Source organism: Echeneis naucrates, chromosome 20 (assembly GCF_900963305.1).
Source record: "Echeneis naucrates chromosome 20, fEcheNa1.1, whole genome shotgun sequence".
NCBI lineage: Eukaryota > Metazoa > Chordata > Actinopteri > Carangiformes > Echeneidae > Echeneis > Echeneis naucrates.
Window position 1 is genome coordinate 10,465,609 of NC_042530.1, and position 15,766 is coordinate 10,481,374.

Sequence of the window (15,766 nt, forward strand, 5' to 3'; positions counted from 1 at the left end):
AGTTTCAAAAAAGAATGACTATGGAGGGAAACACCACTAAGTCAGCATTTGACCACATGTTTTTATTTGTATTAAATTGGCACATTCAAATACACAAATCAATAATTACCCCTCTCACTCCACACATTTTTTCCAGTGAAAAGATAATAACAATGGTTGATCACAAATTGCTGTAGAAGCTACTTATTTTGGGGTTGCAACCATGACTTGTTTTTGTTAGTGAATAATCTGCAGATGAATCAGCTTTGAATCGTCGCTTTGTTTATAATAAGTTAGAAAACAGTGAATCACAGTTTTCCAGAACCCAAAGTGATCAGTTCAAATTACATATTTTGTCAAACCAACAATCAAAAACCAAAAGGTTTCACTCAATTTGCTATAATGGGAAGACAAAGGTAACCACTTGACATTCACGCCAAAGCTGGGACCACAGAATTTCTGGTATTTATTACTTAACGTACTTGTAAGGTTACATTTAAATACATTTTTGACAGGGAAAAATTGTTTTACCTTACATTTTCCTTTTTTTTTTTTGGTATAAATTAGACTTGCACAGCCCAGAATTTCTTCTTTTAATAATGATGTTTAAGTATAGTGGTCACCATAAAATAGTGCCAGAAGGAACAACTAAAAACTTGCAAAAGTTGTTTATGTATTCAAATGATGAATGAAACACTTTAAAAAAAACTTCAGTCAATTCAAAAATATATTATCAAAAGAAATCTGTGTTAAAACCGATACTACAAGAGTAACTCAGTGGCAGTGAAAGCTGAATCAGAACAGCCAAAACAAAAAGGAAAGACAATGCTTGATAGATTGGTCCATGGAGAGAACACATGATAGGATGAACAGAGCGAGAGAAAGAAAGGAAAGAGAGAGACAAGGCATCCTGTGGAGAAAGGAGGGGATTTCCCACAGCACAGATGGAAGCCATTAGTATGGTGTTGTTGCTTAAAAACCTTTCATGTCTTTGCAGTTATTAGATAATACTGGGTTAACTGTAAACAGCATGATTCTGCAAATGGATATAATATGCAGACACAGCGATTGTTTTACCATCCAGTACCTAAAACTGGTTTAAATGTAATAAAATGAAATAATTCAGAATGTAACCTATAAAGTCTACATGCCGCGTTTTAAATTGTCAGTTGACAAGGAAAATGTTCCATGGCTCAACTTAACCAAGAAACTCCCTGAGACAGAGACTGTTGCAGTGAGGTCATGTTGAAGCCAAAGCCGCAACCACAACTATGTGTGCACAAACAGAAACACACAAACACACTCTGCACTGGGTGATACATGCTTGCTGATGTCATCACCGCAGCTCTGGTGACACACAGGGGTCAACCAGGGGTTTCACCTCTGAACTCTGAACTCCTTGACCCAGCATCTGCTCACCTACTGTGTCCCATCAACACACATATTTATATTTTTATTGAAGAGAAATCGTCAGTCATTTCAGTTGACAAGTCGAGGTACTAAAATCCTTTGAAATTATTGTTTAATGTCTGTTAAACCCCAAAGTCAGTAATTTTGCTTTCTACACTCTCTTAACCAGTGTACATATTTAGACTTTAGGGGTGCTCTGTTCAACACATGTTCAGTTAAACAGCCTACTGTATGCCGCACATAAAAAAGCTACATGTTTTTGATTACTGAGCTTACACAGGGGACGATGGGAAATGGGATAAGAGAGGAAGCTTCTTCCCCTCTCTCCCTTCTTACCTTATTTTCTCCTCTGCTAGTTTTCCCTCGGTCAGACACCCCTCCATCCGTCTCGCTTTCTCTGCATGGGCTGCCAAATCCTCCACTGAGCAGGAGAGACAGAGAAAGAAAGTGTGAGGTAAAGAGCAACAGTTCACTTCAGATACTCTTGGTTAAGATCCATTTAAGGATAGACCTAATTCAAATTGCCATGTGACAGAAAAAATGTTCTTTTACAAGTGAGACAACAATAAAACTGTCTCAAACAGTTCTTTTGGTTGCGTGATTTTGTTGTCTTTGTATTTAGAGAATGAAATGCATAACAGGAGTACAGGTTACCACAATGCTTCATAACTTCCAGCCGACAAAGATAAATGAAATGATTTACAATACATGAGTACAGAGGTGTGATCAGGGATTGTCATCAAGTCGGAAAGAGTTAGACAACAAAGAACTCCACCATAGAAGAAGCACAAAATGCCTTTCAGAGGTGGAGAACGAAGGAGCGAACGTGTTGCACTGCTTACACGGGGCAACAGCTCTTTTGTTGAGACACAAAAAACGTGGTCCCCGACCTTGTCAATAGATGGCACTCTTTACCTTGAGCAGGCCACTTAGGCTCATAGTCTGTAGCCCTTCAATCACATTCCCTTTTCAGCTGTCTCCTCCGTCTGCATGCAATAAAACCCCACTGTCCCACACTTAGTAGTTTAGCACATCGAGCGGATGCAAAATAATCCACTAGTCAGGTTCCTCGGTAAGGTTTGCTTTTGCAGGCCCTTCTTGGTTTGAATTTAAAATTTAGGATGCTTCCTTCCCCCCCGTTTTTTTTTTTTTTTTTTTTGTTCTGCATGCTATTTTGTGAGTCAATGCTTCTTCATAGCTCTTAAATCCTTTTCACTAAATTCAGTATTCATTGAATATAACCTAAACTGTCAGCCATCGGTGGCCAAGGCTTGTGAATATTGAGAAGGTGTGTGCACTGAATATGTAGAAGTGTGTGTGTGTGTGTTTGTGTGGGTGTGTGCATTAAATATTTACAGGATGGACCTTGACTTTGTGGCTGTGCATGTGTACTTGAGTATGTGAGATAGTAATAGAGAAATGTTTAGTGTATTGTGGTAACGCTTTTAGGGCCACGCACTGTGCTGTGATGGTAGTAGTGGGACAGACTGAGTAGGAGGAAGCTTAAACCAACACCAGAATAGGAAGAAATACAGATAAGAAAATCTACATTTAATAAAACTATGATTAATTCATAGCTGTGCAGCATCCAAACTGTTTAAACTGAAGCTCTCTAAAAATTGTAGCTGCAACTAGACTTGCTAAATATTCAGCAATGCAGACTTTTATTTGTGTGTATGTGTGCATGTATGCACCCTGCCCGTGCTCTTTATGAATCTCAAGGTTGAAGTTTGATATAACTCTCAGTGATCAGTAAAGAGAGAGGATCAAGTTTGCATTCATGACATTAAGCCTGGAGTGACCTCAGTGACACGTGCAGAGGCCAAAGACAGAGCAGTTGAATAGACTGACCACTACAAAAACTCCTATTAACACACACACACACACACACAGGTAGGGGGTAGATGCACATGTACACACAAACACAAATATAAAAGCAGATAAAAAAAAACAGCAGCTCATATTGTATACACATATTGGTGTTTACTTAAGGCAAACAGGTAAAAATTGTACATTCAGCCTGGTAGGGATTGATGACAAAGTTCTTGCAAAATTTTCCACATCAAACAAGGATCCACCATATTTTTTTCTGGATTTTGACACTTAAAGAAAAGTCGTATTGTGACTTTTTGGCTCTTTTACAAGCCGTGTTTAGTGGCTTCATCAGTTAAGTTCTGACATTAGTCCACAATCTGGGATCTTGGGTCCTTCGCTCTCTCACTTTCTTGACCCTTTTATTCCAGCTTCACAACTTAAGGTATGACATTAGGTTATAATCTAACTCCCTCTTAACACCTTCATATGAGCTTCAAAGCCCATCATACAGCATCAGCCTATAATCACAGATCTGCGGTCAGATTACCCTACTCTCTCAGCTAACCTTTAACATGAGAAGGATGAAAACCCAGCTAACCCTGAATCAGTGGTTGGGGCTAGGCTGGGCCCTGCCTGGTCCTCATAAAAGCTTCATAAGGCTTCATGGGGGCTTCCTTCGGCTTTGTTTGAGGATTCGTAGCAGGCTGAGGTGCTCCCAAGAGACGTCCCAAAGCCTCCCAAGACTCTTTCTCTCTCTTTATGAAGTTTCATGGGCTTGCAACACTGCTTTTGGGTATAAGCCACAAGGTGCAGGCACACAGCTGCACACCGCCATGCACACAAATACAGCACAAAACCTCCCCACCCCGAAAAAACATATGCACACAACAGTGAAAACTCACAAAGAAAAAGACTAACATACACATAGAATCTGAAACTCACACATACACCCCAACACACTCCCCTCTTGCTCTCTCCTCTTCGCTTTATTTACAATCCTCTGGCAGCGGTACAAGGGCCCGGGGCTATAACACACGGCACCTAATGCTCAAACTGCCAGGTAATCTCATGTCTGACATCCCCCTTTGATAGAAACTGATCAATAGACTCTTGTAAAGGAGTCATTTTCTCTGATGTTTCTACCAACCACTTCTCTCTATCTCCAGCTCTCTCCCCTTCACTCTTGCTCGCTTCCCCCCTTTCTCTTTTATTAGCCATACATTTATAATTCATATTTCAGTGGGCTGAGTTTGCTCTGAGACAAAGGGGGGCTTCTTTGTGTAATAAAGAACAATGGTGGTGAAATGATGGGGAGAAATGCCAGTGTTTGCTGGTGGTTCCGGTGAACAACAGTTTTGGGGATCGATAGAGTGTGAAATGGGATTATAGCTAGTAATAGAGGTGAATTGGAGGAGAGAGGCCTGTGCACGTGTGCGTCCAGGGATCCAGATTGGATAGCAGCACGTACACGCACGAACACGTACACCTGCACGTCTCTCACACCCACACAAACACACACCCATATGGATATTGTGTTTTTTTGTTTATGTTGTTACTTCATTTGTTGTCACACGGTATCACGTTTATTACACATTATGGGCAACCTTACAACACGTCTTGTTTAACATGTAAGATGATGCTATCAGTCATATTTGAGTATTTCAGTTTCACAAACAGGTCAATGAAAACGTGTTTACCCTGAACAATTATCCAGTCTTTTAGATTACATACACTACAGTATTTAGTAAATGCATTAGAGTGAGATCAGGTATTTACTCAAAGTTGTCAATATAGTCTGGATTAAGTTGTTTTCATCTTTATATAGTGTCCAAAAACACTTGAGCAGGAACCTCAATGTTTACTCCGTACACTGGTTGGCATACTCTTAGCACCATACGCAGCTTTATAAGTGTGATTCACCTTTGGACTCATTATTTTGTAAGAAGTGATATATACTGAGCCAAAATGCATGGTGTCAAATAGTGACAAACTTTGACACTTCCAGTCACATGGCAAGTTTAAGAACTTTTTTTCCTCTCATTTTTGATCACGACCTTCTTTCTCATCTCTGCATCCTCTCCTGACACAGTCTGATCAAATCCAGCTGCCTTCAGACACTTCACTCTCATCAGTGTGACACCTCTCTGGGTCCCAAGTTATTCGACTATCCTCTGTTTCTTTCCGTTTCTTTCCTCTTGTGTCATTTCCTTTACCAGGCTACTTTTAATATAATATCCATCACATCCCGACTACAGTTTTATGCTCAGTTAACTGCACAACTCAGATACCACACTACCAGTCTCACATAACCAAACAAATAAAAATGCTTTGATTGAGACCACAAAAATTTCAATTCCAAAATAATTTGAACATCAGCAGTAAAAGTTATATAGGACTAACACCATTATAGCTTTTTAAAGCTGCTAATGGCTGCTACCGTGCTGATATTTCAGTGCATTTCTATTTGCTTGATGAACAAGTCTATGGTTTAACAAAATACCAAAAGCAGATCTGCTATGAACAACTTAGAACAACAGAACATGTCATTAAAATAAAGAAAGTAATGTAAATAACATATGATTAGGGCAGCACATCGGCAGCACATCGGCATAGTGATTGGCGTTGTATAAGAAGGTTGCGGGTTTGATTCTCAATTTTTTCAATTTTTTTTTTTTTTTTTAACTCCAATCTGGAGCACATTTATTGTTATCAAGCAACAAAAAGAATCATCACCACTCATGGCAATGTTTTCAAATCACAGAAAGAACCTTGACAAGGGCTTTATGTTAATAAAAAGGTCTTTTGTTCATGACAGTAATTTCTCAGACTGACTCCTCACCCAGTCTATTCAGGCCAAAGCCATATCCAGGTAAACAATGCCCCCTTTGTAAAAATAATGCAACTTTATTCTTCTTAAATCATTACAATAGACTCTACGCTGCTGGATTGTATTTGCTGAAGGAAAAAGCTGAATAATATGTGGTTTTGTATGGAGCATAGAGTTGAGGGAATGCGTTTTGATCACAGACAAAGGCCAAGCTACACAGCGTTGTCCTTCTGTCTCTATCTTGTTAATGAGCAGTATTCACAGAGCAAGCCTGCCACTGTCTGCCACAGACAGAGACCTCAGATTCATCTCTCAGTGGACAATAGGTGATTGTGTATGTGTGTGTTTGTAGTTTGGAGAGCAAGTGTGTATGTGCTAATTAAAGCAGTGGGAGTTGGGAGAAATGGCTGAGTGTGTGTGTATGTGAGGTGTTTGCCTGGCGTGACCGTAGATGTGTACGTTAATTCTTAATGAGACATTTCTGTGCCCAGAGAGACCCAGCCATCACCATTCCTGCACTGACACCGCACTACAAAGGCCACCACTGGGCATGTGTGTGCACAGTGTGTGCACATACACACACACACAGACACACAGACACACAGGCACATAAACTAGATCATTACCATACAGCTAAAGCAGTGCACCATTAAATCAAACCTCAATCTACAGTGTGTGTGTATGTTTGTGTGCATGTGTATGTGCCTGAGCTAGTAAAAGAACCACCACACACAAACAGCGGCTGTAGCACTGCTGGCTAATTTAAGATAGCTGATGGAGTTAACAGCAGTGTGGCTGGCTCTCTAAGTAAAGGTTCATGGCCAGTGAACAACAAAAGCAGGACAACTGGCATAAGACTGAACTGTCATAAAATCTGCATTTTTCCTATACTGACTGCTGATGCTGACTTTCTGCATGTACATGAGCTCTCTATGAAACGTCAGTAAAAGGATGTTAACTTAAAACCAAAAAGTGTGTATGTATATATGTGTATATAGGTTGGCTGAAGTTATTTGCTGATGGACAAATAGGCGGATGGAAAAAAATGAGTCGATGTCAGATTTAATGCCAGATTGCTACCTGTCATTTGGTGTTTGCTGAGTAGCTCCATCAACTCTTGCCTCAACTGTCTGATGTAGGTGCTCTGGGTCCGTTTCTCTCTGATGGCTTCTTGAAACTTTTCTTCCTCTTTCTGTAAGTCCTCTTGAAGTCTCTGTACCTCTCCTCTCTGTACATCCAACTCCCTGCTCCTTCTCACAGCCTCCTGCTGGGCCTCCTTCAGCTCCTCCTGTGACTGCCTGAGGAGTGCTACCCGCACCTACGGAGTAAGTAAAGGCCAAAGAGGAACAGTGAATAACAGAGTATATTTATGTGCATACACACGTGGTGCTGATTGCTTTTTTCAGTTCAGGTATATTGTTATTGTATATCTACAGTGCACTTGACATTCATTAAAAGGAGCCTAAAATGTGCCACTTATTGTTTGATTTCATCGCCTTGCTTGCATTTGCTTTTATTTATTCTAAATCTTGGAAACTCTTTTTAGCGCTCATATATAAGTCACATGACCCTGATGATGTCCTTAATGTGAACATATTAACAAATTAAAGAGCAAATGTAAACATTTTATTTTAATAAAAAAATATATGACTGTTTCACAGTCATTGGCACTGAATTCACTTTAAGTATGTATGACGGAGTATTCATGCTAAGCATTCAATTCTTATGAAATCATGCATATATGAATATGATTTAAATGTGTGTATATATAACACATGTGAGAAATGCAGATGTAGCCTCCAACACAGATGTCCTTACATGACACAGGCTAATTATGTAATATTCCACAATGGTTGAAAAGAAAAATAAATAAACACCTGGCAGCCCACAGAGAATATGCTTGTTTTCCTGATATACGTTTGTGTGCTTGTGAGATAAATGTGTGTGCATAAATATGATCTCACTAAGTACAACATGTGTGTCACTCGTAAGCAGCAGATGACCAACAAATTAATGCTTATTCACTTTTCTCCCAACTTCTGCCTACACACATGCATGTGTGTGTCCGTGCACACACTCACACACATGAATGATGTATCTTTGACTGCCAGCAATGTTGGCACTCTGCCAGGCTACAGTCCCCACTTTGAGTAATTTGAATATTTAGTGTCCCATTAATTGGAGTCAATTACACCAGCCTTGGCACCATTTGGTGCTTTAATTAATGGTGAAGCAATTTGTTTCTGCCAGGCAATCACAGAAAAATCACAAGTGGTGGATGTGTTGTGGATGGAGGTATGACGAGTACCCCTCTTAAGAAACTTGAATTGAATCTCCAGCTCATGGTCTTAGCCTGAGATGCATGCCTAGGCAAGAAATTCAGATTCAGAAGTATAGGTAGGAAGGTCACAATGGCATGGCTCTATATGAATTAGAGGACAGATATGCATGGAGATATGCATTACTCTAATACCTTTTGGGTGTCCGCCAGCTCGAGCTCTGAGTGTGATACTTTGTTTTTCAGCTGTGTCACTTCATTTTCCAGCTGCCTGTGAATGCTCAGGTGTGCATGCTGGGATGCAGCAAGACTTTGCTTCAAACTTGCTTTTTCTTGGGCTCTATAGGGGAAACAGCATTGAGTGAGTAAAATATCTGAACTGCTGTGAAATGCACAGTACCAGATAACACACAAACAAGAAAAAGAAGAAACAAAAGCAGATAACTAATTATCCAGATTAATTACTTAAACAGATTATGATAAATTTCCACAGAACATGTAGTGTCCTAGTATGTGCCATTTTGTAAGTGGGCCATTAAGAGAATGGGGGGTGGGGGGTGTGAAGGGCATGAGAGGAGAGACAAGGACAGCAACCGGGATCAGCAGAGGAGAATGAGAGTTTTATAGACTCCGTTATTACTGTCTCTCCAGGTCTGACTTCATCTGAAGAATAGCCTTTTCACACTCCGCAATGCGCTCAACCTGCTCAGCACAGCACTGAAACACACACATGCAGATGAAGACACACCCACACCCACAGACATATGTGAAATGTGAAAGATGTTGAGTTGCTTCAGTTTTTTTGTTGATGTCAATGAACAAAAAGTACATATATTCTCATGATTTATATGCACAAAGCATCATCTGGAAGGTATAAAGTTAATGTGTAGGGAACTTCAAATACATCTTTACCTTCTGTAGCTGCTGCCTGTCTCTCAGCAGGCTGACATACTCCTCATCAGAATGAGAATGACTCTGTTGATAGAGCCGGAGGTCACATTCAAACGTCAGTTTCTATGAGTATAGAGAGGAAGTGAAATAGGCAACGCGAAGGATGGAAAATTGTCAATGTTTCAAAAAAAACCAAACAAAACAAAACATATTCAGATATTCCCATGTCTTCATATTTTCACTGATAACATACTGAAACCAAAAACAACTTAACAAACCAAAGTCAGAAGCGTTTACATTTGTAATGAATTGCATTTCAACAGATTATATGCAGTTTGGTTTCCTACTAAATAATGAATGACACTGATGTGCCATTACGGAAACACATCATTATGTATTACACCCATTTGTGTATTGATTTGTTGCATTGCAGAGCACAGAGAGTCATGGCATTGGCATTTGGTGATCCAAAGCCAACAAGCTACAACACTAATAATACCTAAAAATCTAGCAATACCTCCAAAAATGTGCAAAAGAAAATTAATTGAAAAAAATATGCAGAAAGCATTGCCCATTTTAACTGTAGGGAAAATTGCTCATTGTATTATCACTCTCATTCGTAGTCTATTAGCTGCTGTCCTTTATGTAGGCAAATTAAGTTAGTAATTCAAAAAACAGACATCTTTGTAGGAAAAGAAGGAAATTTTACTTGTCCTCCAAAATTCATCTTAAAATTATAGTGAAATATTTCCCAGTCAGAATACAAATGGACAAGAATATAGATACCATTAAGATACAATATTTAAGTTACTGTGCAAGGGTTTGCTTCATTTTCCATGAGTGCTCAAAATGTAAAGCTATATATTGTATATTCATTTTAAATTCCTTCTTTTTTTACTTGAAACATTATTTATTTTTTCTTCAATTTAGATTTTCTCATAAACAGGGAATAAAGGAATTTGTGACTTCACGGTTAGCTGAGTCCAGCACTGGCATGAAGTCGAAATTTAGCAGGATGTGAAACTCCATAAGAGCCCCTAACCTCTTGATAGGCGCCTCACAATCAAAGTCATTAGCCAGTGTAATAAAGGGCTTGAGATACAGCCATTCTTCAACAGCCTAACTCTTTTATAACCAACAGATTAAAGTTGATTGGATTAAAATGACATTCTGCCCGTCTGACCTTGGTGGCAGCAGTTAAGTTCATCCAAATTAAATTTCTCCGTAATAAAGATGATTCATTTGTTGCCTGACATAGTAAATATAAAACAGAAAGAAAAGGGAGAAAAGATTAAGTGACACACACCAACGCGCACACGTATAAAAGCGCATTGCAAAATTGTATGCATGCACTTATGCATGTGCTCTATGGCACACGGACACACAAAGGCATGGATGCACCCATGGATGAACTCACACAAAATTAATGGAGGAGGCAAGCACCTAAGTGCACACGCAAGACAGACAGACACCCATCTGAGTAAGCTTAAACAAGAAGATATGTAGTCCACATTTTCTTGTTGAGAACTCAAGTAATAGCTTGTGAAAACTGCTATCTTCAAAAAGTAAATGCAGCAAATATGATTAGTGAAATGATATAGGTCTTATTTTGAAATGAGAGTCTGCTTCCTAGTTGATAGCTACCTGTTATTCCAATAGTTTTACAAGGACCTAACCTGTAAAATAAAAATTGCTATTTTAGGTTGTTACAGGGGGGCTGGTTATTACTGACAAAAATAATCATAATAATAATCACAAGCTATTCAGAGCTTGTAGAAATGACAAGCACTGTGTTGAAGGTAAGTTTGTACCTAAATTTATGTGATTTCAATTCCCCTAATATACATGTGGCCCACCACTGCAAAATATAGAGAGCCTTTAATTAGAAATGACCATAACACCATTAAGTTTGATTTTTACCACCAACTGATTTACTCAAACTTGACTGCACCGACTTACAGCAAAACCCTTCATAATCAAAGTGGCCAGACTTTATGCTAAGACAACTCACTAGGTCATTTCTTTTCTAACTGTCAAAAGAAAAAAGAAAAAAAACCCACCACAACTGTTGTGTCGGCCTCTATTGACCCTTTCCGTTTGCCTGTTTTTTGCATTAATAACATGAATAATGGGTTTGAAATTTATATTTATTTTTAAGTGCCTGAAGATCCAATCATCACTGAACGTTGTCAAAGATAAAAAGCAGTGGGACAGTCAAATGCATTATATGGACATTTCAAGTGTATTGATTGATTTCTAATGTCATGCAGTAATATGCAAGGAAAGATTCCACTCTTTCAGCCAAGTAGTTCCAAGTAGCCTTTGATGGATCACTGTTTTAAACATTTTTTTCTACCTAGCTATTGATAATTAAGAATGATGAAAACGCAGCAACGCAACCTTTCATTCATCATTCACTCTCATATATTATTTGTGGTCCATCTGCAAACAAACATTATAAGTTCAGTCTGTTTATCTTGGGCAGCTGAAGACGAGAGCTTGCTTCACTAGTCGGAGTTGTTGTTATGGATGTGGCTTCATTTGATTGGTACAAATAGGGAAATTAAAACATTTAAATGCAAACAAACAAACAAACAAACAAAAAAAAAATTGTTCATTTTCTGACATTACATAAGACCACATTAATTACAACTGACTACATAGAGGGTACTGTCTTAAACTTCTCAGCTAGATGTTTGGCTGGCTGCCCCATAATAACCTCAACATGACAAAATTGTTATGCTTGCATTTGTTTGTGTGGACAGTAATAGTTCATTCATGTCCGTAAACTTGCAGCTGTAAGGACAACTCTCTGCACAGGCCACTACTTAACCCTCACAGGTGATCTTATTATATCTGTGCATACATATGTAAACATTAACATGTGTGCTGACCTGCTGCTTAAGTGTGTCCACTTGGTCCTGCAGGGATCCTATCAGGCTTTTGAAGTGGTCCCGTTTTTGTTCACTCTCAGTAAGCAGGTTCTGATTAGCCTGGAGCTCATCTGCCAAGTGGTCTAAAGCCTCCTGTGAGCTCTCCCATTGGTCAACCTTTTGCTGGTACCGCCGCTCCAGCTCTGCTTGCTCTCTCTTCATTGAATGTGTTGCTAAGTGAGACTCTTTTAGCTGCCAATTAAACACAAGGCAGAAGGTTATGGGGTAAGTAAGTTATGGCTTCACCAAGCACATTTAACAAAACAAGTGTTATACCTCTGGAGCTAATTGGATTTCTTCAAAAGTATTAGGGCTGCAAGAATGTCATTTTAAAGATTGCTACTGTAAATTTCGGTCGACAATTTCCCAGCCATCATATACCTGTTGCTGTGAGTAACGTAGTTCCTCCTCTAGAAGTTCCACCTGTGCTTGTACCTTATGCATCTTCTCTATTGCTGCAGTGTATCGCTGTTTAAAAATTGCTGCTGTTTCTTTCTGCTCCTTGGCTTGCAAACTGGCATCTTTCCACTCCTCTCTTGCTCCGTTCAGCTGCAGATGAAGACGTTCGATCACATCTGCCTGCTTCTTTAGCTGCCCCTCCAATGTCTGGATCAGGAAGCAAACACAGTGAAGCGTTAAAATTTGGAATGATTAAAACAGTGTTAAAATTTAAAGTAGGGTTGCATTTCGACTTTTATAAACTACTGAACAGCTTCCAAATGTGTTAGCGTGGAGGGCAGCATTTAAAAAAAACTGATGATAACAACAAGAGGGAGTCAAAATGTATGCACAAAAGAATGAATAAGAATGAATAATCTAAGAAAAATTATGAAATTATTACAGCAACCATCCTCATCATCATCATGCTATAAAATCTATTAAATAAAATACTTGATGCGTCTTCATGACTAAATGTGCCTTTAAAAACAAGAAAGACAAAGGTATGTATGCTAGTTTCCTAATATGGCGCAATGCTCTGTGCTGCTCTACAGTAACCTCTGTCATAATGAAAGGGGAACCCAGGAAGTGAAACCACGCTTAATCCAGGTGTTACACTAGGAATCCTACCACATCTCACCTTTCAAGGGGAGAAGTTGAGAAAGTTAAACCCACTCCAACACTCAGCTTGAGTTCATCCACGTTAATCCGGCTGTAATCTGGATCTGAACATGAGGGTTTACAACTAATGACAGCCAACTAGTTAGATTTCAGTGGTTCACCGCAGCTTGGTTTAACCATGGATTAAATTGGACCATCTAGGACTAACGCTCAGCAGACGAGAGGATGACTGAGTATAAAACTTGCTCATGCAAAGGAAGAAAAAGACACAACTCAGAGGAGTGGAAAGCAGAGGGGAGAATGGAAGGGTTACATCAACTCTGATTTGCTACTTTAGATTCAAAAACTGAACAACCTGTGTAGGTGTATGGCTGTGTGTGTGCGGACTCTTTAAAACCATTGACCTAATCCACGTACACTCTATTTTACTCAAACATGATGACTTATGTTTTGCCAAGGGTTACCCAAGGTAACAGTCACACTGTAAATCATGCACACACACAACATAAATTCAGGTGTAAGCCAATTTAACTTGTTATGGCACTCTATGTTACTATCTTTCCCTTTAATGTACCCTACAGTCCAAACACTGATAGTGAATTCAGCATTTTTTTTCCACTGGATGAAAGGCCTCATAACAAGGCTTAATGGGAACACTATGGCTGTTTTGTGACCGTAATCAGGAACTTGTGCTTTGGAGAAACAAAGCCCTCATTAAACATGATGGAAAACACAGTTTTGACTCGCATGATCTGATGAACCTCATTTGGCTTGCCTTTCATGGCTGTCACATGAATACCCAAGTAAACCCTCAGTTGATAATAACTTTATTCTCCTCTTCTTCTCTTTTTTAATCTATTGGACTATAATTCTCCCTATTCATATTTTAGGCCAATTGGATGTGAAAGGTTGACAAACAAAAGGGTCATCTTGTCTTGTCCATTAAGTCCGATGATTTGGACAGAGGTATATGTAAGTTGACTGGAAAATAGAGCTTGTCTGGTGTAAAGAGGTCACTTTGTCTTTCTTGGAAGAAGACCCTGACTGTTTGATTGTCCACTGTGATTTAGATCCCTTGGAATCAGAGGCATGAGCACATCAGATGATATGTTTGTGTAGATTTTTGGTTCTGTAGTCCCAGTAGATCGTTTTGATGTAGGAGTGTGGTTTAACTGACTGACCACTGAATGCACAAAAGACTTGTCGCCTCTGCGGCTATGTGCTGACTTAAACTGTCCCAAAGCTCGGTGACCTCCGACTCTCATTCCTTCAGCCTGCTCTGCATTTGGCTGAGCTCAGATTTGTTCTGCTTCAGTCAGCCGTGAAGCCAGGATGCTCCTCTGGCTCCAGCAGTCTGTACCAATCCTGTGAGCTTGTTTCATAGTTTTTCACGTCAAGGTTCAACTGGCCTATAGATTGAACCTGTAGTGGTGGTGAAGATGAGCAAAGGTAAAGAGTAGAGATCTTCCTTACCTGTTGCTGACATATATGGAGCTGATTGTGCTGCTGTTGCTGTTTTTTCTCCTTCTGATCTTTAGTGTGTTCTGTATCGCTGAACTTTATGCTTAGCTGAAAGGCCTCTTCCGGGTGTTCTCTGACTCTATGGTTTAAGCGTTTTACCTCACCCTCTAGGGCGGTCACCTGAGCAAGAAGAAAGGGAAAGGGAGGACAACTTAAAAAGGATGGAAACGGAACTTTATGTAGGCACACAAAGCACACACAGACAGAAAAGACGGCGAGGGGGCGGCAGTAGCCTAAAAGTGAGCGAATAAGGCTTGAGTCAGAGAGTTTCCCAGTTTAGTCTTAGGACCAGCTGGGAGAATGTGGGTACACCAGACTTGAATGACTAACGATCCCCTTTCCTTAGCTTCAACTTTCGAGGAGCCTTTGAGCAAGCTGCTACACCTCCCACTGTTCTAATGGAGCTGCTCAGTAGCCAACAGTAGAAGACTGCAGCTGGTTTGGGCACTTCCCTTGAGTGAATGTGTGCAACTCTGTAGGTGTAAAGCCGGGCAATGTTGGCAAAAAAAAAAAAAAAAAAATCAAAACACAAGGGTACTCACACAACCTAGCCTCAGCATAGCAAAAGGAAAAAAGGAAAAAAATGTGAGACAGGTTTAAGGCCCTTGCAGAAGTACCTACATTAGAATCTAAGCCCTTAGACAAAACCTGAGAAAAGGAAACCAATCTAGACACAGCATGCAGCACGGCTACTAAATTGATCATATTAAAAGAGAAATGATCGTTGTTGTAATGAATTAATAAATCACAGAGATAATCAGAAATGCGCCCAGAGAGGAGAGGAAAGAAAATGATAAAAAAGCTAAATTAAAATCAAACGAGCAAATCGGTGAGTTTCTCACCTGTTCCTGTGCCCTTTCAAACTTTTGTTCAACAGTCTTCTTTTCGTTACTTAACTGCAGAATTAACTGATCTCTGCTTTGAACCTAAACACAAATAAAGCACACTTACATTCAAAAAAAAAAAAAAAAAAAAAAAAAAATCACAGTGGTATTTTAATCTATTGTGATCATTTTTCACAGAGATTAAAAATTTTGCAGAATATCTGTGTTA

The 15,766-nt window shown here is 39.4% G+C and overlaps 1 protein-coding gene across 1 annotated transcript in view; it reads right to left on the bottom strand.

The window, feature by feature from the left end:
• The window catches only part of LOC115061361 (flagellar attachment zone protein 1-like), an 85,989-nt gene that overhangs the window by 20,476 nt on the left and 49,747 nt on the right, over positions 1-15,766 (bottom strand). Inside the window, exons 6-14 of the mRNA XM_029529670.1 lie at positions 15,556-15,639; positions 14,666-14,833; positions 12,515-12,739; positions 12,095-12,325; positions 9,222-9,323; positions 8,950-9,026; positions 8,505-8,649; positions 7,112-7,349; positions 1,726-1,810 (exon numbers count right to left, since the gene is read on the bottom strand). Of these exons, the coding sequence (XP_029385530.1) occupies positions 1,726-1,810; positions 7,112-7,349; positions 8,505-8,649; positions 8,950-9,026; positions 9,222-9,323; positions 12,095-12,325; positions 12,515-12,739; positions 14,666-14,833; positions 15,556-15,639 (1,355 nt within the window). The remainder of the gene's footprint in view (positions 1-1,725; positions 1,811-7,111; positions 7,350-8,504; positions 8,650-8,949; positions 9,027-9,221; positions 9,324-12,094; positions 12,326-12,514; positions 12,740-14,665; positions 14,834-15,555; positions 15,640-15,766) is intronic.